Here is a 24,949-nt window from a genome sequence, read left to right on the forward strand (position 1 = left end):
TCCGATAACCAGTAGAAGTCCGGCGTCGGGTACAAACTTGGCGAAGAGTGAATGTCCGGTGTCGGGTAGAAGTCCGACGTCTGTTAGTGGACAAGGAGAACTCCGGCATCACTTGGGCGGAGTTTCGGCCTCAGGAAGGAACTCTGTTGTTAATTGAGAATAATTTCAGCATCCCGTGGAAATTGGGCAGAATTCTGGCGTTCTCCCGAATATCCGGCAGAATCCCGGCGTGTTCGGACGGCGGAAAGAACTCCGGCGATGGTCGAGGAGGAGCTGATTCTCCTTCCTCTTCACTACTTCTCCTCTTCTTCTTGCTTCAGTCCCCTTTGTGAAGAATGAGGGCTCTATTTATAGTTTTTCTGGAGTGGCATAGCTCGTAAATAGGAATGAGATCAGGGGCGAATAGGGAGTGGTCGAATGGACGGCCGATATTGAATCCTACAATCGTGCACCGTTCGTTGGACATTTGAAGGCCTTAGTGATGTCGGAATTCGGCGATCTTGGGCTCGTTGGATTCGTCTCGTTGAGCCGCTCGATTCGACTATAAGCTCGCTGAAATTGGTGATCGTTTGGTAACTCAATTTGTGGTACGAGCTTTCCAACAGCACTTCGGGTGCTTGATTTGGGCTCACTTGGGCTCGGATCGAGTTGAATTTGGTGTCGTTGAGTTCGTATTTCCGAGACGCTCAGTTTGACTATAAGCTCGCTGAAATCGGAGTTCATATGCTCCTGAATTTATTTTTTTTTTTAAGTTTCCGGTTTGATTTTGCCTCGAGATTCATGCTTGATCAAGATAATTTTTTTGAGAATATATCACGAATGATCCTGATTTTAAGAGTACTTGGGATTCTTGTCTTGCTTCTGGAACGGATCATTCTGCTCAGTTTGTTATTCATCAAGGGTCTCTTGTTTAAAGGATCTAGACTTTGCATAACGAAAAATTCTTTAAGAGAGCAACTTGTGTGCATGAACTTCATAGTGGGGGATTGAGTGTACATTTTGGGTAAGGAAAAACTGTTGTTTTGATTGAGCATAAATATTTTTGGCCTCATATGAGAAAACAAATTGCTAAGTTGGTAAAACAATGTAAAATCTGTCAGGCTTTTAAGGGAACTTCTCAAAATACTAGTTTGTGTACTCCTCTGTCTATTCAAAATAAACTTTGAGAGGATATCTTTATGGATTTTGTTTTGGGGTTGTTTGTTACTGCTAGAAAGTTTGATTCTATTTTTGTGGTTATGAATCGCTTTAGCAAAATGGCACATTTTATTCCTTGCAAGAAAACTTCTAATGTTTCATATATTACCGACTTGTTCTTTAAAGAAATTGTTCGTCTTCATGGTTTTCCTCTCACTTTTACTTCTGATAGAGGTACTAGATTTTTGAGTCATTTTTTGGAGAATACTTTGGGAAAAATTAGGAACTACTCTTCAATTTAGCAGTGCATATCATCCACAAACTGATGGGCAAACATAAGTTGTCAATCGAAGTTTAGGAAATTTACTGAGATGCCTTGCTAAACAAAAACCATCCCAATAGAATTTGATTTTGCCTCAAGCTGAATTTGCATACAATAATTCTGTTAATCGCTCAACTGATAAAACTCCATTTGAAATCATTTATGGCTAGCCTATATCTCACATTTTAGATAGAAATTGTTTGTCTTTGCCAAATAAAATTAATGCTGAAGCTTCTGAAACTTTTGAACATATCAAAATTGTCCAACAGCAAGTCCTTGAAAAACTCCGAATGGCTAATGTTAAATACAAATCTGCTGCTGACAAACATCGGAGAGAAGTTTATTTCAAAGAGGAAGATTTAGTTATGACTTACTTTCGTCGCCAAAGTTTTCCTAAAATTCCGAGGATCATGTGGAAGTTGAAACTTTGCCACTCTCCACTTCAGTTTTAAATAATGATGAGCAGGTTGAAGATGTTATTGATGTCAAAGTTACTAAAACTAGGCATGGCAAGCACATGAGGTTTTTGACAAAATGGAAGAATCGTCCTTTAACAGACTTTACATGGATGGATGCCAATGAGTTGAAGAAACGTCATTCGGATCTTTATAAAAAGATCTTATAATTGATTGGTTTCACTTCTTGCAAGACCCTCGCATGGTGAAATTTAGTGGATCTTAAATAAATTTGGAATTGGTACCACCAACTAATAAGTAGTGATGCATTCATGTTTTTTAGTCTATTTTGTTTTGATGTATTTTGAACAATATTAGTTGTGTTTTATGCTTTTTTTTTGAGCTATCCAATGATGGAGAACATCCAATGATCATGGTAGGATGTGCTTGGGCATGGCAAGGCTTGGGTTTGCTTGCATTTGGGTCCTTGTTGTCCTTTAGGTTGTTTGCTACATTTCAGTTTGGGCCTTAGCTGCTCTCGGGTTGGGCTTTGGCTGCTTGGTTTTGAGCTTAAAAGTTGGGTTCTACTTGGTGCTAGCTCATTAATGCTTGAGCTAAAGTTTAGCTCATTATTTGGAGGAGTAATTGCACTTCTTAACTCATAAATTCATAAAAGTATGTGGAGTGGATCTGGTCTCTTCCCCTTCTTGTGGCTCTTTTGTTTCTTCTTTGAGAATAAAAGCTATGGCTGGTTATCTTTTGAGATTTCTCCTTGGCTGCTTTCCCGCGAATCCTCTGCCTCGTTTCCTATGTTAGCTCCTCGGGTCCCTCTCTGGCTGCTTTCCCGTGGCTTGCTAGCTAGGTTTCCCGTGACTTTTCTTCATGTTTTATGTGTAGAATTTGGGGGCTGTTGTGGTATCTTTTGGTGTTTCATTTCCCCAAACCTGATTGGTTTTGGTTGGAGGTGTTATGGCTGTTTGGCTTCATTCTTTTGCTTATAAATTGGAGATGTTTTGAGAAGAAAAAGGTTGTTGAATATTTGAGCAAAGTCTCTACTAAAAACTTGAGGGTTTCTTCTCTTGGAAAAGCTTGAGAGCTTGTTCCACCCCCTTTCCTCCTCTCTATTTCGTCTTGGCTTTGAACCTCTTCTTCTCTATGCAAGTTCCACTCCACCTGTATCTTTCTTCTAGAGCATTTGGAAGTTGTTTGTTGACTGATTTTAGAGACATTTGCCTGAAGAGTTTGGTAGGACGTTGGACCCTTTTGCAGTGGTGGACCCTCGGTTTGCAAACCTAAGCACTATTTTCATATATTTTCCTACTCTCATTACATGTGAGGAAACTGTTTGACGGTTGTTCTCAGGATAGCATTTTTATGTTATAATTTTGTCTCGTTTGATTTGACTTTTCGTTTATCCGGATGTTTTGTTTGAATGTTTGCAAACTAAAGTTAATCGAGTTTGGTTTTAGTGCCCTTTGTTCTCCAATTTGGCTTTTCTTTCTAACTTGCTTACATCAGTAAGGTACCAAAAAATTTAAAGCCACAAGAAAAAAGAAGAAAAAATACACAAGGAAATAACATTAACGTAGTTCCTTTCAACCAAGCATATATCCATGGGTATGGAGGGAGTATCTGCTCCAATAAAAGTACACAAACCAAAATAATTGCATACAAAATGAAGAAATACTCACAACTGTTCTTAAAACCCTAGTGCACTCACACACGGACAAAGAAGAACCCCACAATTAATCTCAGCACCAAGATAAACCCATGTTAAACATTCTTTTCCTTTCACCGATGAAAAATAAAAAATCATCCAAGAACTTAGTTGTCTAGAGGTAATCCAAGTCAGAAGAGAGATCAAGAATTACTTGGTCAGATACATGTTGTGACAATATATAGTGTAAGCCTCTAAAACATGGCTTAAAAAATCATAAGCAAGCATCTCATACTTATCACCCCTGCATGCCATCAAAGAAAGTTTAGAGATGCACATGCAATCTAAAACACTCTTGCTTTTTAACCTGACTTAATTTCAAAGAGCCTGCAAATCACAAGACAAGACAACAACTCCAAGCCGTCGAATACAAAAGGCGAAATGTGGTTGTGATTCCCCAAATTTGTGTTGAGCCACATTTAAAAAATAAACTGAAATAAATACAAAATTATCTAAAATATTTTTTGTATGCTAAATCATTGAAGGTTCTTTCAAATAAATAAAACCTCAGCTCTATTCACAAATAATGGACCTAACAAGTATGAGAATTTTTCTAAATATGCAAGCATAAATAAAATCAAGTTCAAAGACAAGCCATGGAAGCACAAATAACACAAGGTTGAAATTTTCTGAAATTGCAAGGATGGAAGATTAGCAAAAAAAGCTTTGGAGTTCTAGGAAAGGAGTTAGCTGATTAAAAAATTGCCCTCTCAGCAAATGGAAGGTTCGGCACCACATTAATGAGATGACAAAATGGAAAAGGGAGATCAAGTGTGATCAACAAAACTAGCAAGCTGATCACCAATAAGATATAGATAGGTGCACATTCCGACATCACAAAAGCCCACTTAGTTCGTTAGCTCTGAATAAATGAACACAGTAAAGATGACACAAGAAACCAACCACAAGCATCAGAAACTATGGTGGTGATGATGATGACCATAGCTTTTCAACAAGAGAAAAAAATATGAGGAAAGAAGTATGAAAGAAGAACACTAAAATCTTAAAAACTCGCCTACAAGTTGAACAGCTCAAAATAAGCATATTACAAACAAAGTAAAATAAGCAAAATTATTTATAGTTAGTTATAAGGTGCCAGCAACCAGCTATACGGAAATGAAGATAATTAATCTCATATTAGTACTTAGTGAATTTTGGCACACACCTCTTTAACTAGATGGACAATAAAGCAAGCTGTCGGGATCTAATCAGTATTTAAGGGAAAATACATGTATAAGAGGGATTATACCACCAAATGCAGATTTTTTATCTCGTGAAGCTGGCCAGCAGATTTATCAAACATAGATTGCAACTTGTCAACCTATTTCATCAAATACGGTTCAGTTTTCAAAATATTGAACTTAAAGGTACATGATATGACCAAATCATGTGGCATTCTATCAGGAAGCATTACCTCCCGTTGCAATATTGCAGATAAAGACTGCACTTGAGCTCGCAAGCAATGAATTTCAGAAGAAGAATCTTTTAATTTTTCCAACTCACTTTGCATGGCTACCATCTCCTTAGGAAGTGAAGATACATGTTCTTTGAAACCTGCAATGATCTCTTTCCTACCTGAACAAAAAAAAAAAAAAAAAAAAACAGAATGCAGCAGCTAAGAAAAATCCCAAGTAGAAAATAAATTACAGGAGATTTGGAAGAAGAAAAAAAAAATGAAACACAAAAATACTAATATGTACCGAGTTCTCTCAAAGTTTCTTCAACCTTGGTCTCCATTGCAATCCGATCCTGAATAAACTTTGGCAATTCTTCTTCTAGTTCAGCAATTCGAGATTTTGAAAATTCACAAATCTTCCCAGAAATAACAGCTACATTAGCTTCCATGTTCACTTCCTTTTCATGCCAAAGGAAGTTGTCCTTTTCAACCTATCAAACGTGATTGGAAGCAAACCTTAACACAATAAGAGATAATTTACTAAAATGAGATAAACAAGCAGGCTACATACATCTACCGACCAGTTACAACCTGTAGTTTCTTCAAGGAAATTCGAAACTGATTCATTTCCATTTTTGATTTATCCAGTTGTTCTTTTAGCATTAGAAATACTCCGGAAGAAGAGACGCTGTTGATATCCACCAAAACATTCTGACAGTCCATTTTCCCAAAGCGTCATCAATTATTTGAATAATATATTGAACAAGCTCAAAAAACACATGTATGAATTGAACACGCAAGCCAATGCCCATTTATGCAAAGGCATTTCCATGGTTTTTAATACATACGCACATGAACAGTCGAAAGATGGAATTTTAAAAGTAAACAAACCTGTAAGTTCACCAGCTTCTTTAAATTTTCTATTCTTATTTCCTGCAGATTACCAATTTCCTCCATCCTACTTGTAACTAAAACCTGCAAAGGAGCTCAAATTGAATCAGGCTAAAAGGTAAAGTATAATATGATATACATCACAAAATGCATTACCTGAATCTCCTTAAGGAAAGCCTCCATGTCTTGTATTTCCTTTTCATTTTTAGCCACATCTATAGCAGATTGCTTATTTCCTAATTTTGAATAAAAAATTGGTGCAACATTTGATCCATCACTTTGTGCCTTGACAGAAGCCAATTTGGAGTTACTTTCTTCCAATTCTGACATAGCAGTTGCCAATTCACCTACAAAATTTCCCAGTATAATTGTTTATGCTAGCTAAAAACATATGTATTCACATCAGTTATCGTAAACAAGTATGATATAACACCAGCTATACATGGGTAGTAGATTTGATGATGCATCAGTATCTATCAGATAGATACCTGCTAAGCACTTTTGATCTGCTTTAAAAACAGCATCCATGTCTCTAAGATTATAAGTGCTATTTGTTAACAGTCTAAGCTTCAAATGCAGGTCATTTACTCCCAATACAAGGCTCCTAACTTCCATCCTGTGATCATTAACAGATTTCCGTAGTTGCGCTCCTATATCATTTAGGGAAACAAAACAAACAAAAAAGAAATTTAAAGAAAATAAATATAAGAACTATTTCATATTTTAAAGAAAATAAATATGAGAAATATTTCATATATTAAAGATATCAGACAACGATTAAAAAAAAATCGAAAGTCATACCAGCTTCAGAGCAAGTAGCTTGAAGCGAAGAAGCAGCATCCTCCCTTACATGCCACGTCCAATTAATAGAAGATACTATGTTCTGTAAAATGTTTTTGGTTGTTTCACTTGTTAGTTGTGTATGAGACTCCATTTGACCAGCAGAATCACTATAAGAGCAGCATTCTGTTGCGCCAGTTTCGAATAGTTTGCTCAAAAAATCATCCTGAATGGGGATGAATGCTCCATCTGAAGTTAAAATATGCAAAGTTGAAATAGTGGAAGGAAACTTTAGAAGTTAATTTCAACATCAAGCTGAGTAATAAATCTAGCATAACAGAATATTGAGATGGACTGCCAATAAATGCAGAACCAAATATAATACACATGCCCGGATTAATGGATCAAAGCACAAAAAGCTTGCATACAAATTAAGCTACCAGATCTTTGGCAAGGAGATGCGAAACTTGCTAAGAAATATTTTGCAGAAACAGTTCACGAATGAGAGACAATGGTAAGCAATACTATTAGATGTTAATAGTACGGTGAATCTATAAAACGATAAGCACCAAGTAAATTGGGGTCATACGACTCATACCCTTCAGCTTTTGGGAACCTTGTAAATCACGTCGGGTATTTGCAGATTCATTGGTGCTAATAGAGCATGATTCCAAATCAGTAACTAGCTGTTGAAACATAAGAAACCTCCTTAATTAGACGTACATTACAATAGGGCAGACAGGTTAGTAAAGTGCTCAATTACCTGCTCCCAGGAATTATTAACAACTGCTACTATGCGCTCATAAGTCTCTTGATGTTTTTTAAGATTGTTGCACTTATCCTCACAAAGAATGTACTCAACCTTCAGAGCTTCCAGTTCTTGAAAAAGCTTTTGATTTTGATATTGAAGAACCGCAACATCAAGCTACAGGAAAAGTTACCAGGAAGAAGCTAGAACAAATTATATGTCGAAAACAGAATCATATGTCCCTCTCACACAATCTAGAAATAAAGGGAAATAATCATTTAGTTCATCTGAAACTTCCAATAACATACTTGAGGATATCTCATCACTGCTTAACAAGTTGTTCAAGAGAGGCAGAAAAGTTAACATGGACACAATAGAATACAAGACTGCACATGAAGCCAGAGTCAAGCAAACCTCCAAAAACACAGCTAATTTTATATGACGCAGATGTTCCTTCAACATAGATGATAGGAAAAATAAAAACAATGAAAATGAATACAATATAGAATAAATGTGCCGTATTTAAAATATTTTAGAGATACTCTATGATGCACAGACATAGTCACGACGACATGGATACGACACGACACGGACACGGGATACGTTAGTTATTGAAAATATAGGACACGGACACGGGTTAGACACGGTATTATAGTTTTTATATTTAAAAAATAGTGTATAAAAATTAAATAAGTATAATTTTAAAAATAATTTGAAAATAATAAGTCATTTAGCTAGAATTTGTGCTTAAAATGATTAGTATTAGGATGTCGAGAGTGAGGCGTCGATGTCGTTTATCAGTCAATGAGAGAGGAGATGAAAATACCTTCACTGTCAAAAAGAAATGAAAATGAGAATATTCGATAATTGGGTATTAAGTGCGGACATTGATTTGGTGCTGTGGATATGAAATAAGAAATTTAGTTTAAATGCCATGTCCAAATACAATAAATTATATTTAAAAAAATTTATAAAATATTTAAGATACACACGTGTCCAATTTTTATTTAATATTTTTTAATCGGACACATTCTCGGCGTGTCCGATACGTGTTAGAGAAGTATCGGACGACTGTCATGTCGGATTAGGTGTTGGACACTGCACGCCTCTTTGAGGAGAAGTGTCGGTGCATCATGGAAGATACTTGATTGCATTTAAAACAAATGCAATAAATAATTTTCTAGTAATTGGATTTAAAAAAAAAAAGAATTTGACGTAAAACCCAATGACAATGGTTAGCAAAGCTGCGGTGGGGAATCAAGTGGCGGCAACCAATGGTGGTAGCACGGCGGCATCAACTGCTGGCGGCAAGGGCGACCGACATTGACGATGGTTGTCAATGGTGGAAAGTGGCGAGAACTCGTAGTTGGCAACGGTGGTAATGGGTAGCACACAAAAGCGATGGGAGATTTTTTGTCATCCTCAACGGGGATATTGTGTGATCGAGTAAGGCATTGGAAAATAATATATTCTCCCAAAGTGGGAGAATGGTCCAAGAGAGGAAGAGAGTGCAAAAGTGGGACTAAGGAAGAAAAAGCAAGAGAGACAGAGAGAGAAAGAAAGCAAGGGGTCAGTCGAACAAGGTAGACCGAACTACCACGGTGTTGACCTGACTGCCGTGGAACAAAAAAAAATTTCCATACCTGCTTTGGCGTCCAACATCGCACATCGCTCGCACGCCGACGTAGCTTCTTCGCACGTCGCCTGCACGATCTCACTCTCCTGTCGATAAAAAGTTGAAGAAGAGAGGCCTCTGATCTCTCTAGTTCCCGCTGGCTCTCTCTCGCGCTCTCTCTCCCCTTCGCGTTGCTTCCCCGGCTCCTTAGTCGCTGTTCGACTAGGCTCCCTCGACGACTTTCCCTCTGTGAGATCGGAAGTTACGACAACCTGATCGGAAGCAGGAACGGGAGTTCGCTCGCGGTGAAGGAAATTTTCTCCCCCTCGAGTGCTTCGCCGGCCGATGGGGAGAAAATTTCCTTCGACGGCATTCCTTCCTGTGGAATCGGAAGCAGCGACACTTTGCTCGGACGCAACAGGAGCTCGCTCGCGTGAAGGTTTTCTCCCTACCGAGCGCTTCTCCAGCCTTTCATTGATGTTCGACTTTGCTCTCTGGACGACGTCCCCTTCTTGTCGAATCTGGAGTAACAACATTTTGATCAAAAGTAAAACGGGAGCTCGTGGTTGTGAAGGCAGCCTTCTCCTTTCACGTGCTTTTTCAGCCAAACCCTGTTACCAAACAGCCTTTATGATGTTTTAATTTATTATTATTAATATTATTAAATTTTTAATAATAATAATTATTATTATTATTAATAAGAAATTTGCAATGATAGAGTTGGTATTTAATATTACAACAAAATCTAGCCCTTTCTTTCCTTTGAGTAGGATTTCTTAGTCTATACCCATGTGCTAATCCCAATTTAGAAAAGATAATGTATGATCCTTAATCGAGAGTTTTCTCGGGCTCCGGCGTGGGATGTAATTAACCACGGGGGCTTGCGCCCGTGGGAAACTTGGTTCCCACAATCTACTAAACCCCATTCGAACTTTTTCGGGTGGGGGAAACCCGTGACTAGGTCGTGTATATTGCTACCCATCGGGGATGTGTTGGCGACAGCCTCTATTCCCAATGGTCAGTCTTATGCGCGATCCAATCTGCCCTCCCATCGACCTGTTCGTGTCGAGTGTAGAGGTCTGCGATCGTTTTGTCCCACAGGGATAGTGCGGCCGTACCCTCTGCGTTCGTACCCCACGAGCGGTGCTCCTTCGGAGGTCCACAACAGGGATATGTCGGGATGCTGCCGAAATTTTCACTGAAGCAAACAAGACTTGAACAATATGAAGACATCATTTGAGCAGCAATACAAAGGACCCGTACTTGAACTGAAAGCATAGAACTTGAACTAAATGTGCAGAATACTTGTATGAACAACAGGGGACTTGGACTTGAACTAAACTACAAGAAATATAACACAAATCCTAAAATGCACAATAAAGATCAAGATCCAAATGTCAAATAACAACTTAATGCATTCAAATAAATACATGCAAGCAAGCAGGAGATTTGTTAGTGCACTATGATCCACCTGTAGAAAGCAACAAATAGTGCACGACAATCTACCTGTACAAAATAGTAAATAATTCAATTCAGAAGCTGCTACGCCACACCACCGAAGCCATAACACTCATACAAGTGGACAGAATGCGTGTTCAAATTCTCAAATGAAATATTACGTGCATTTAAATGGCAGCCGCTTGCATAATTACAAATATTTCAAATTACCCCTGCACGTGCACTGTAGTTTGTATACACATAGGTACAATAAAGGAGTAACTACAATCATAACACCCGCATGGGCTCTGGTGAACGTGTTATAAGTATACACGTGACGTCTAGGGATGTTACGCGGGTCAATAAATGAATTCAAGTTCGAACCCGATCCTCCTATGTGGATTAATAGAAGTCGACATGGTTCGAACCATCAAATAAATATACAGTTGTGGCGACCGGTGTATTTATTTTAATACATTCATATTAGGCCTTCAAAGCCTATAATCAAGAGAATTCACTAATAAAGGCATAAAGCCTACGAAACCCGATCCTCCTAAGCAAGTAAATAAGAGTAGACAGGGTTCGAATCAACGGATAAATATGTGGTCATGAAGTTGACCAAATTATTTATTTTATACATTCATATTAGACCTTCAAAGCCTTTAACAAAGAAAATTCATAAACAGAAGGCATAAAGCCTACGAAACACGATCCTCTATTGACAGATAAACAAAGTTAACAAGGTTCATCCACAAAATAGAAATATTTTCAAATGGAAATGACCCCATATTCACACCCCGATAATGGCTGTGTTGAATGTGAATCTCAACCAGAGAGATTAATCTCGGATATTTCAAAATGCCCTAAAACTTCTACAAAATCCAAATTCCACATAATATCCAAAAATTATCAAGCTCTAAGATATTTAAATTTGAAACCAATCATCAAAACACTCAAGGCAAAATTCATCCACCCTCCGCAACAGTTTGTCGAGGTGGACAAATTAAAATTTACTTCAGCTCACATGGAGCTAATGCCTAGTCGAAAATATCACTAGGATCCATTCTCAAATAATCTTCTACCAATAAGGACGTGGTACGTGTCCTCTAACCGGCAATTTTGCCACCAAATGGCACCGTAGGATAAGCGTTATGACCCGGGGGCCTCTGAACCGAGTGATTTTGCTGCCAAATGACACTACAAAATACCAGTTAAGGCTAGAGCCAATATGTTCCTTAGTGGCATCAAATCTTTGATATATTAATCAATAGGATATTATCGATAGGGCACAAAGCCCTCTGTTAGCTAAGGTGGATTCAAATTAATCCCCTTATACAAACACCCACCCAGGTCTACAAAGGTCCCCTTGGACGAAGCAACCCATGACTGTCAACAAGGATCCTTCTATCAGGTTGGGTCGACTACCTCCTCTGACTAAGTAGACCAGGAACCACGACGGCCTGGGACGACGGAACCATGGGATCTTGATCGGGTCCATCATCCATTCCCCCACCATCTGCTTTAAGTGCAAGATAGTAAAATTTTCTATTTTAAATATCAAACTTTTCAAATTGCCAACTTCAAACCCAATTCCCAAATCCTAAACCCATGTTGCTACTATATGTCAGATTCTATGTATATTCTACATATTTGATTGACGACTATCCTTAATCGAAAGTTCTCTCTTGTTATCGGGAGAGGTAATTAACTATAGGGGCTTGCACCTATAGGAAACTAAAACTTAGATCACAAAGTCCTCGCAAAATGAGGGCGAAATCTCTGGGTAGTGTTTTATCTACAAACACATCTGTCTTCAAAAATTTACCCCTGAACTTATTCCGTTAAAACTCCTTGAAGAAGAAAAAGCAAGCATACAGTGAGCGGAGGCCGGGGATGAATTTTCGGAGCCCACACATGCAAGTAAAGCAACACTCGAGACTTATGGACAACCATGCTCAAAGGCTGGAATTGCATTAGGATTAGACCCAAGAAGGCTAACACCAAGAAAGATCAATTTTGGGAAGGAGGAAGAAACTTTTACAAGTTTCATTTTCTCTTCTTATATTGAAAATAAAGATCATGCTTCCCAATGTTATATTTTAGGTAAAATCGGGCATCCTAACCAAGATTTTTTTTATGTTTATATCAATGCATGCAACTTGTGAAGAACTAGTTAGGGTACTCAACTTGAATGCAATCTTGGGTTAAACTTTGAGACTTGTTAGCTAATTTATGACCACAAATAATAAAAGGGTAGATTTTCTTATTGTTGGCTCAAGAAAAATGACACGAGTGAATGAATCCCGCTTTGCAATTGTTGGATTCCATTTTCCTTAAGTCAGATTGTAATTAACCAGATTTTTCCTAAGGATAGTGTCAGGGTCTAAACATATGGGGTCTTTACTTCCCATGAGCGCAAGCACTCATAGTTAAATACACCTCTTACTACGTAAGAGATAACTCTTAATTAAGGATGAATAAATTTTAAATATTTTTAGTCTCAATAGTGTGGAAAATGAAGGTAAACCCGATTAAGATCCTATGGTTCCGTTGTCCCATGTGTACCATAGTTTTCAATCTACCAACACTAACAATCATTGACTATAGTGTCCAGGGAGTCTGATTAGCAGTCATGGGTTGCCTCTTCTCAGAGATCCCGAGTAGACTGAAGTGGTTAGAAGTGGGTTTTAGTTTTAATTTTATTAGGTGTTTTGGGATTTACATTTATTAGAATACCCGGAAATTAATTTAGTTCGAGATTTATGACTTTGTTTAGAAGTAACCTAGGAGTTTGGATTGGAGCAGGTCTTATGGCTTCTTTAGGAAGTAGCCCAGGTATTTAGATTTAGGTTGGGATTTACGGTTTTCGTAGAAAGTAACCCGAATATTTAATTTAGAGTGGGGCTTACTGCTCTATTTATGATTTGCTCAAAGATGAGTCTTACAACCTAACTCTACAGCAAGGCTGCCCGAGATTTTTTTTTGGATTTGGGGTAGGTCTTATTATTTCCCTTAAGAGGTTGCTTGAAAATGGGTCTTACAACTTAATCATTTATACTAAGATGCTCATAAATTTGTGTGTTTTATAGAAAATCTTACGATAGAAATTCCATATGCTTTCAACATGGGATTAGTACCATAATTACTGTATTTCAAAGCATTATTTAAAGATGAAATTCTCTCTTAAGACTTTCACCTTGATTTTTTAACAAGGGATATCCGTGTGATTAGATTCAAAGTAGGGACTTATGGCTTTCATTAGAAAGTAGCCTAGTTAGTGGGACTTACAGCCTCTACTAAGGGTAGCCCGAAGATTTTAGTTGGGTAGGACTTATTGTTTCCTTAGAAGTTATCTAATGCTGGGTCTTACGACTTAGCCCGGTAAGCTAAGTAGCCAGAGTTGTGGATCTTACAACCAAGCCCTATATACTAGGCTGCCCAGGTGAGGGGTCTAGGATTATGTTATTACCTAAATATTTTTCTCAAATGTCAGACTTACGCCTTCTATTAGAAGTGATCGATGAGTAGTGGGTCTTACGACCAAATTCTTATAAATAAGGTTGCCCGGTAGTTGAATTTTATTGTGTTGAGAGGATGTCAGTTGTGAGTTAGTTTAAATTTGTGATTTTGTTTAAGTTGTTTTGTGCTTGTAGCATTTTTTTACTGCAGTAGTCCACTACTCTCTTTATTTTTTGGCACTTTTACTTTACTAGTTTTTAAGTACTTAGCTTTTCTTGCTTTCCAGTGCTTTTGTCTTACTAGTAACTAGATTTACTATTTTTCAGTATTGATTTCCATTTATAATTGTGATGGCTTTTATCTACTTGTTTGCAGGAACGCGATACTTGCAACAGTTCAGAGAGCTCACAGATAGTTGCAAGAACTTGTACAGGAGAGACTCTGTAGAACTTGCAGAGTGTTTTTAGTTCTGTGTGGGGAGTTTCATGAGTTGTTGGGTTGTATTGGAGAGTTTGACAACTTTTGTTTGAGTTGAAAGTTGTTTAAATTGTGTTGTTTGAAAAGAGTTTGAGAGCTGTGTTATTTGAGTAGAATTATTATTGGAGAGTTTGTAATTTGGAAAGGTTGTACATACATTGGATTAGTGAAAATGTTGATTTCTTATAGCCTATTTATGAAGATTAAATTACAAAGACATTTTTATCATAAAATGCGAGTTTGTTTTTCCAACAATTTTGATATATATATATATATATATATTTGCATACAACTTCAAGCTCTTAAGCAAGTATTCATTCCTAGGAAATCTATTTTCAAACCATTTTTACTTTCGACATGCAAGAAAGTTTCAGAGATCCGAGGAAGAGAATTTGCCCAAAAATGTGGAAGAGTTTTTCCCTTCATGCAATATCGATCAGGTTGACATTATTCATCCATATTGCAGGACTTGCACCTATGTAATACTATAGGCTCAGTTTCTTTAAACAGTTTTGTAACTGAAGATTGTCGAACACCTTCTCACATAAATTTATGTTCCTTGAATAAGTACAACTCCAATATAGGGTCAAACCTGTCAATCCCTTATTGTCATGTAATTTGATACAACAAGCTTCTATTACAAGCCTCAGTTAATCAGTTATGCAATCAATTATTGCATTAGTTGTAAATTTTTAATTTGGTTAACTAAATTGAATCGGATTGCATTATATTAAAATTTAAGATTTAACTGATTATTCATTTAGATTAATTAATCAGTACAATTCGATGTTAAGGCTCCAAATTAAGCTAAACATTTGATTTTTATTTATTTCAAATGGTCGTTTAATTAATTATTAAGTCAATTAATTGCCTACTCGACATTCCAGTTCGTCAATTAATTAAATCAGTAAATTAAAAGTTCTCCCATTTTAAATTCTTTCTTAGAGATCCGTGTCTTCCAAAATACGTTGTCCAAAATTTTCAAAAAAAATTTGGAAGGCTCCCGGCATTCCCTCCCCATCAAGGGAGAAATCAGGACGGCATTTGCTGAAATTTCTTCCTATTCGGACCTAAGGTCAACGACGTATGGTCTTCGAATTAAAATCATCCCACCATGATCTAAAATCGACTGTGTGATGTTTTCGAATTAAAGTCATCCCACCATGATCTAAAATCGAACATCGAGTTTTTTTTCATCCTGCCCAGATCTAAGATCAATAGCACGAAGCCTTCAAATTTAAAACCATCCGCCTTGATCTAAGATCACAGCGTTGGTCTTCGAATTGTGCATTCGTGTCCGGGCCTAAAATCGACGGCGCGGGTCTTCAACACCTGTTTGAATGTTCTTTTCTATCTTTTTTTATTATATTAGATATATATAATATTATATAAATAATAATAACATGGTATTGATATATCATGATATATTTATATATAATATTATATATTATAATATAAGAGAAAGATAGAAAGGGTTTGAATCGGGTCTGCTCGGGCACTTGGGTCTGATCGGAGAAGGAGCACAGTCGAATAGTAACAAAGGAACTGAAGAAGCCACTAGTGTAATCTCCATACCTCCTGCGATGGAGCCGAACAGCAACTAAGGGGCGAAAGAAGCAACGCATGCAATTTCTACTCCTTCCGCAAAGTAAGGGATTCGGACTGCAACAAAGGAGCGGAAGAAGCTACTCGTTTGATCTCTCCCCTCCTATGAAGCAACGACGTCGGGCAGCAATGAAGGAGCGGAAGAAGCATCCCGTGCAATCTCTACACCTACGAAGCAATGAAGTCAGACAACCACGAAGGAGCCGCAGAAGCAACGCGTGCGATCTCTGCACCCCTTGCGAAGGAACGAAGACAAACAGTGACGGGGAGCCGAAGAAGCGTAGTCGAACGGCAACGAAGGGGTCGGAGGAAGCGACTCGTGTGATCTATCCCCTCTAGCGAAGCAACGAAGCCGAACAATGACGAGGAAGAGAGAAGATGAAAGGCGACCCTAGACGCCTTCTGCGAAATAAGGAAGTCGAACAGCAACATCGGAGTCGAAGGAGCGAAGTGAGCGATCTGTATGTTTTTCCCTTCGATTGCTTCTACCGATCCTTTTAAAAGCATGAGTGTGTGATTATCTTAGGGCATCTCCAACCCAAACGAGCGTTTGGCGTCATTCCTTCGCTCCAGCCGAACGCCAAAAAATCCTCCATTTGCTTGCGGTTCAACATTTCGGTTCAGGTTGAACCGAAATGTAGAGAAACGTTTTTTTTAGGGATGTTACATCATAGATTGAACCGAAATGTTCAGGTTTTGTATATTTCTGGTTCAATCTATAATGTAACATTTCGTTAGAATTTAAAGTATTCAAATATAGTGAAAAAATTCATTCAATCTTATTCTCTTTGGAGACCTTCACGCAAGCATAATAGTGAACCTAAATTCTCTACTACGACAATTCATCATCCCACTGCGTGAGGTCGGATAAATGAATCATTTTCTCTATCACGTCCTATATATTAAGAGTCAAATTTTTCTTAAATCTAATAAAAAAGAGCCATTTTTAATCAATCTGTTTAGGTTTACAAGTGAACCTAAATTATCTACTAAAAAAAAAACCTGAAAAAGTTTGAGTGCTGAAGAACAGTTTTAATGTAAAAGTGATTTGATCTTAAGATCAAACTTCACAATAATTCACAAGCTCTTTATCCACTAAGTCAGCTGACATCCCTAAAAAAAACACTTAAGGACAGAGCACCCAAATCGACCAACTTAATCCAGCATCTACATACTAGAACTGAGTTTCTTAGTAAAAATATTAGGTGATAACACTACTAAGTAAATCATTAGTTAGCCAGTTGCAAAACCAAATCAATAATAAAATTGAACTCTTGAACAAAAACAAGCCACCGCGCAAGCCTGCTGAACTCAAAGAGGGAAACGAAAATCATCGACAATAACTAAAATGTAAGCTCGTGAGAGGGGAAGACGCCATACATTCAAGACCCCAATGGTCCGGCTGATCCTCACACGAGAGGAGTCCATCATCGGTCCAATGCAACCAAGTATCCGTTGAAGCTGAAGCGCCATCTCCATTTCCACTTATTGATGAGCTGAATCGAAGCACCAAAACTCGTTTCTCTGTGATAAGGTTCTGCCACGGCAAGCAGAGATTACAGACAAAAGAAGTTGAGCGATGGTGATTTGAAGGGCTTGCCGTTTGAGTCCGGAGGAAAACAGTTCCACGAGAGCGATGGTAAAGCATCTAAGTTCATTAAAACTGGATGCGGTGAATGGAGGCGGCGAAACAGGGATTCGCCTCTTCTGGTCGTGTGAATCAGGTGAGCTGTGAGAGGCGGCTTCGAGTTCTAGAGAGGGAGAGAGCAACTGTTGGGAATTTCGGACTAGAGAGCCGGGAGAGAGAGGGAAGAACGAAGAAGAAGAGGGAACTTGGACGCTGAGCACCATCGCTCGTGCTGGTAATCCCGCGAGAGAATTTCTAACCCGCTCATATTGAGCGGGTTTAGAAGTCGCGGGATTGGCCTCTCCTAATACACGCCTAATACTTCGAACTACTTCCTTTTGTTCCGCTAAAAAACAACCAAACACTCTAATTTAAGTAATGCATGTAATTACATTACTTTACCCTGTTAATCCTGCATACCAAACAGCCCCTTAGTTTGAATGAAGGGTCCTTGCGTTTGGAAGCAGACTGCTCGAGGTGGGACCCACTCGAAGGCAGGTATATTCGGAATTTCTCTGTTCTATATATATAGTCAACACTTATGGGCATTTTATGGTCTTTTATTGTAATCAATTCAAATCAAGGTTTATTGAATTTAAGTTAGATTGTTAAATGCTAATTATTTTAAGAAGAAGAAGTATAATGGATGCATGAGTAGATTATTCTTCCTATCATGTTTTCTAATCAAGAAAAAATCCTAGATTTTCTCTTATGATTAATTATTAAAAAAATTCATTACAACTAGAAAGTTTAATATAAGAGAGAGGTTCTAAAGATAACTATATAGGAAGTTTTAAGAAATAGTTTGGAGTTTTCTACAACTCAACGGTAGTTGTGTTCATGAATAATAATATTCTATACAAATTAATAGCATTCATATTAGATTCCTTAAGTAATTAATCATTTAAAAAATAAGTTCAATAATTGTGGGTTGAGATTATATGGTTTTGTCATCAGATGTCAGGTTGTTAATTCAAGGTAATAAGGGCTTATTTTATTGGGTTTATGTTTAAGAAAATAAAATATAAGTAATCTAATTGTAACTAATCAACATAAAGTCTAGAATTCATAAAAGGATTACAAGGATTATGATAAGAAGTGCTTGTAAAAATTTAGGAAAAGTTTTGGCTGAAATCTGATATAGCCGAATTTGCATAGTCTAGAAGGACTTGGTCGAAATTTTATACACAAATTTATAAAATTATTTTCGTTGAAATTCGACGACTTTGAAAATCCACTTAAATTTTGTCGTAGCACATCGAAATGCATGCAATGCTTACGATCGATATTTTTCTAGCTTTACAATTTATCAGAGCAAATCAGTATAAGGAACTTATAATGAATTTCACATATATTTGAAATTAAAAATCGACGAAGTTATGATTGGAATAACAAATTACTTAAGAACCCTTAAAGATATTAAAGCAAGGTTAAGGCATGAAAGGGAAAAAAAAGGTATTTGGACTTCTCCCTAACCGTCCAAACCCTTTAAGGGACCGAAAGTATTCGGTCCCTCCATTCGCTTGTTCGGCCGAAACACAAAGAAAGAGAGGGAATCGGATGGGCAAGGCTTCGGCGGCGGTTTCCGGCAGCGGTTCTTGGAGAGAATCGAAGGGAAAGCTTTGGGAAAGAAGAATGTGAGTTTCTAATTGAAAAACTACTTGTTTTCCTTAGATTTTTGTATGAGGAAAAATCTAGGTTTTCTAAAATCTAGAATTTTGCAATAAAATTAATAGGGAATGTTAGGGAAGATATTTTAACCGCAAAAATGAAGTTTTTCCCAAATTTTTTTTAGATTGGAAAATTAGGGCTTTTCATGTTTTAGGATTTCAAGAAAAATCCCATAACAATTTATCCATGATGCACAGACACGGACACGGCGACATAGATACGACACGACACGGACACAGGACACGTCAATTATTGAAAATATAGGACACGTACACGGGTTGGATATGGTATTATAGTTTTTTATATTTTAAAATTAGTATAAAAAAAGTAAATAAGTATAATTTTTAAAATAATTTAGAAATAATAAGTCATATAACTAGAATTTGTGCTTAAAATGATTAGTATTATGATTTCGATAGTCAAGCCTCGATGACATTTATCAGTCACCGAGATAGGAGATGAAAATACCATCATTACCAAAGAGAAATGAAAATGAGAATATTCGATGAATGGGTATTAAATGTACGTTGATTTGGTGTTATGGATAGGAAATAAGAAATTTTGTTTAATTAATCCCTCCAAACACAAGAAATTATATTTTAAAAAAATCATAAAATATTTAAAATACGCGTGTCGGACACGTGTGTCCAATTTGTAGTTAATATTTTTTTAATCGGAGACATTTTCGGCGTGTCCGACAAGTGTCGAAGGAGTGTCGAATGAGTGTCATGTTGGATACGTGTCGGTCACTGCACACCTCTTTGAGGAGAAGTGTCAGTGCATCATAGCAATTTATGTTCCAAATTATTTTGGTAACATTTTTAATGAATGAAAGTTAGTATTTTCATAAAACTTTAAACATTATAATTTTTAATTAAAATAATCCTAAAATAATTTAATCTAATTACTTATTAAGTTTAAGCGAAACTTTGGCATTATTATAAGATGGGAGAAATGAAATTTATGTTTCCAAAAATTTGGGTTTTAAATAAATCCAAAATTAAGTTAACCTAATTATTAATTAGGTTTATAGGAAAGTTTGGCATGGTTATTTGATAAAATTAAGGAAATTGTGATTTCCAAAAATTTGGGTTAATGAAAAATCCGAAAATTTAATTAATAATCATGAAATATTAAGATGACTACTAGAAAATTAAAATCCTTTATTATAAATGAATTAAGTTTATGTTGGGTTTTTCATAGATTTTGGAAGTGGAAGAGGTGGAAGTCGAAGAGGAAAAAGCATCAAAGAGTTAAACTAATATTCTCATACGTCCGATATTTTCTTAAGATAAGTACTTATATTTAGATTAAATTAATGTTCCTAAACTTTCATTTATATGAAATAATGCATATGTTAAATTATTGAATTTTCTTATTCATTCAACCATCACATGTTAGAATTATATTCATGTTATTGTTCAAGAAAGGTTAATTATGTATTTATACTTATTGTTACACTAATGTTAAATTTATAACCCAATGATTTTTAATGTAAGATTAAGTATGGTGTTATGCCTTTTAAATAAAGTTTAGGTAGACATGAGATTGAGCATGAAACATTATTAGAAAAACATTTAAGCATGAAACAATTTAGACAAACATATATGAATTTCTAAATGATTAAATTTCTATGGTAAGCATTATGATTGAATATGCATAATAATCCAGAATACCAACTGGTAAAGGGCTCCTCTGAGCAAAATGATAAAGGGCTCCTCGGAGTAAATGAAATAAAATGTTTGGCTAACTTTGATTATGTACCTGATCAGTATAAAATATTGATACTTTCGGGACAAGTGTATAAATATATGATTAATTGTTTTATTCTTTTATGCATATAAGAATATAAAGGAAAAGTTATGAATTAAGGAAAAGTTATGAAGAATAAAAAAGTTAAGAAAAGTTAAAGAAAAATAAGCATGTAAAAAGTTATAAAATATATGCATACCCAAATGTCAAGTAGGATTATTATTTTATTTGTAATTCTTCTGAATTAAATTTCAATGCTACCAAAAAAAAAATTTCATGCATAATGTCCTCTTTCTCTTGCTTCATGAATTTATGTTAAATATTTGTTACTTGCTAAGTATTGACTCGCTCATATTTGTGGGAATGATTTTTAGGAGAATCTATTAAAGATTAATAGTAGAGAGACTGATTACATACTAACGTAGAGCAATTCAATGAAGCAAGTTTTTTATGAATAATTATTGTAATGTGTTAAATGATTAGAGATATGTTATGGACTACTGTAATGTCATGGACTACTATAATGTTTTCATGTTATGTTTTGAGATATTTTATGTTTTGATGTATTAGAGATATTTAAATTAAAGTTAGTGGCTCTTTCCTACGTTGTTGTTGGATGTTTATTTTATTGATGTTATTTATAAAATGAAAATATTAAGTTTTTATAATTACTTTACGACCGTCAGTTCCTGCCCATTTAATTCGGGCTAATTTGGCTGAGTCGTGACATGTCTGTTAACCATTGAAGTAATGCTTAGGATAATGGGATTAGAGATTTCAACAAACGAAGCCAAAATTGTTGCGGGCTAGAATATTTGTAGCCGTAAAATAGAAAAATCATTCATCTTAACATTACACGAGTATCCAACACACAAACAGAGAAAAAAAAAGTACAAAATTTTTTACGTGAAAAACCCTAAAGGGAAAAATTATAGGGTCACACCCAATTGAAATGATTCTGCTAGTGTTTGAATATATTACAAATGATTGATTCATCCTTGAAGTTAAGGACAAACATATTATAATAATCAACTATCATATTAAGCTCGTTGGATTTGTCTAGTGGAGCTGCTCACGATTATAAATATATCACATTTGAAAATTGTTTGATCATCCAATTTATGATTTGAACTTCTAAAATGTGTTTCGAGTCTTCGATTTGGGCCCACTTGGGCTCGGATTGGATTGAATTCAGTGTCATTGGATTCGTCTTTACGAGACGTTCAATTCAACAATAAGTTTGTTAAAATCAAAGTTCGGATGTCCCTAATTTAGTTTTGAAAATTTTCAACTAAAATTTGCATAGAGATTCTTGCCCGATCAAGATAATTTTTTAATGATATATCATTTTTCATCCTCAAAGATATCGAGACAATTTTTTGTTTATTCTTACAAAGCCCTCCTTCAACCTGCCTTCCTCTTATATTTTATATTTATGCTATCAATTCCTTTCCTAAATTCCTCAACACTTTTCATCCTTGAAAGTATCAAGACTACATATTCTCACTTTCTATGAAGCCCTCCACCTATATGACTTCCTCTCTTCTTTTTTATTATTGAGAGTCTTTATGCCTTCTCCTAACATGCTTCTCAATTACATTCACAATTTTTTTCTTTTTTATGCGAGAGGTACAAAGAATGAAATATTAAGAATTATAGGGCGTTATGGATAATAGAAATGAAATATAAGAGTTACATATTTGATATTAAAGTTGTCTATGAAAGATAGTCAATAAATATTAATTTTTTTTAATGTTAGATATATAAATAGCATGCTATAAAATGATATGTATGTAAATCCCCCCTATTTTCATTTGATTTAATATCTTTCCAATTAGTTTTCGAACTAAAATACCACCAAGGCACCAACTATATATATATTTATTCGTTGAAAAACATATTTAAGCTGGTTCTAACCTCTTTCGAACCTGCTAGGAGGCTGGTTGGAACTCTTGGCCGCAACTGGTTCGAAGTTCTTGCTGTTCGTCTTCGGCGCCACATCGAACTTCACCTGCTAACATCAAATGCTGCCGCCAGCAAGAAATTATTCCTCATAGGAAATACTACGCGCCTCAGTGGCCAAAAAGACTAAAAGCAATCTTCTGCCTTACCCAAAGGCTAAAGTATTCCTCGCTCCTTCTGTTTCTCTGCGCAGAGACACCGTATACCCAAATCAGCAAAACAGGAAAATAAAATAAAACAATAGAACGGAATAGGGATGTTGATTCGCAGAGCAAGCAATCTTCAAATATTACAACATGTCGACGCTGTAAAATGCCGGCCTCCAAAGCCTCGCCGAGGAAGCGACGAGAATACGGGAGTGAGTTACGTTCTCCAAAAGCCATGGGACCTTATATGGCGGCCTGATCAACACGTACATGCCTGACTTCGTCCTCTAAGACGTGACTGAGCTGGACGACGAAGAACTCGACGGAAAATCGGAAATATGGGTGACGCGCCGAACGGCCGAAGAAGAGCAGCAAAAAGTTTTTTTTTTTTGGGAGCAGCTGAATTTTGAATGTGGATCGAATCAGTTCGAATTTTATTCCGGTAAAAATACCACTTATCCAAACACAATTATATAAAAAATATTTGAGAGACTAATATTTTATTATGAGGTTCGGTCAAAATAGGGAGAATATAATATAATTATATTTGGATAGTATTTTATTGATTAATCAAATCAAAAATTGATGCGACTTGAATTTAAACATAATTTTTATTAGCATAGCATTTTTCAAAAATGATAGAGTACTTTTGCACTATGTGAGCTTTCTTAAAAGAATTAGGAGAGTACGTTTAATTAAAACAATGCTTCAATTATTGAAATGCATATTTCAAATATATTTTGATATATGGATGATCATGTATGTGATAATTAGATAGTTAACAAGTAACACAAAATTTATTGATCAATCATAACATGAATCATTTAATAAATTATATTAATATTAGGAGCATTTTCTGAAAACGACGTGCTATATGACTTAAATATAATTATGTAATTGAGCTCATATAATGAGATTAAAAAATATGAAGAAAGTCGTCCCAAATGAAATCTTTATCAACATTTGACACAATCAAAATCTCGTAACTTCTAGATCAAACAGTCTTCTCTTAAATATAAACAAAATACATAAAAATCGGATATATTAATTAAAGCTTATTTTATTTATTGTAGCAAAAATAAAAAATATTAAAAAACTACATATACAAAACTTTCAATGATTATAAATTAACATTAAAAAAACATTATATATTATATCCCCGTCACCCAGGCCAAAATCTGTATGCCATCTCCATGACCAATTAATTACCGAGCTAGCCATCCGTTTGCATTGCTTGTCATTCACATAAATTTATCGAGTATAGATTATAATATTGAAAATGGGTCTACCTCATCACATCGATTCCTATATTATTCCATTTATCAAACTTCAGTTTATAGATCGTAAGTTATTCGATCAAAAGCGCAACAAACAAAATTTTATGTTATTTAAAAAATCAGAATATAAATCTGAAAATTTTAGATTAGCTTTTATAGTTTCCGCCAGTTTTATTATGTGCTAAGTTGTGGAGCACATTCTTTACTAATATATTAATTTTTTAAATTAAAAAAAAAAATTAAAAAACTGCTTCATAAAACAAAACAAAAAAAAATTCAAATGAAATCTTAATTTCAAAGAAAACCCTGCCGCACAACCTCCGCAGTCTGTCTCAAACGGCTGTTTGACATTCCTAACTACCTATTTCCCAATGCTCTCTATAAAACTCCTGTATCGTACACTTGAGTGAACATACAATGAATATCAAAATTCCTCTGTCTTCTTCTCTATTCTTTATGTTATTCTAACCCGTGCAAGAACTCTATTATGATATCAAAGTAGTAACGCTGGGACTGCCTTCCTCTCTAAGTCGTT

General features: G+C 35.8%; 1 protein-coding gene across 1 annotated transcript in view; it reads right to left on the minus strand.

Moving 5' to 3' along the window:
* LOC110115774 (E3 ubiquitin-protein ligase BRE1-like 1) overlaps positions 1–17,458 on the minus strand; it is a 74,148-nt gene extending 56,690 nt beyond the window's left edge. The window contains exons 1-13 of the mRNA XM_028700275.1: positions 17,360–17,458; positions 9,370–9,522; positions 9,030–9,263; positions 7,402–7,563; positions 7,237–7,324; positions 6,660–6,887; positions 6,347–6,508; positions 6,015–6,205; positions 5,859–5,942; positions 5,559–5,678; positions 5,272–5,458; positions 4,986–5,146; positions 4,821–4,892 (exon numbers count right to left, since the gene is read on the minus strand). Coding sequence (XP_028556108.1) covers positions 4,821–4,892; positions 4,986–5,146; positions 5,272–5,458; positions 5,559–5,678; positions 5,859–5,942; positions 6,015–6,205; positions 6,347–6,508; positions 6,660–6,887; positions 7,237–7,324; positions 7,402–7,563; positions 9,030–9,263; positions 9,370–9,522; positions 17,360–17,458 — 1,941 coding nt within the window. The remainder of the gene's footprint in view (positions 1–4,820; positions 4,893–4,985; positions 5,147–5,271; positions 5,459–5,558; positions 5,679–5,858; positions 5,943–6,014; positions 6,206–6,346; positions 6,509–6,659; positions 6,888–7,236; positions 7,325–7,401; positions 7,564–9,029; positions 9,264–9,369; positions 9,523–17,359) is intronic.
* Positions 17,459–24,949: the final 7,491 nt, after the last annotated feature.

The sequence above is a fragment of the Dendrobium catenatum genome, unplaced genomic scaffold, assembly GCF_001605985.2.
Source record: "Dendrobium catenatum unplaced genomic scaffold, ASM160598v2 fragScaff_scaffold_1482, whole genome shotgun sequence".
Taxonomy (NCBI): Eukaryota; Viridiplantae; Streptophyta; class Magnoliopsida; order Asparagales; family Orchidaceae; genus Dendrobium; species Dendrobium catenatum.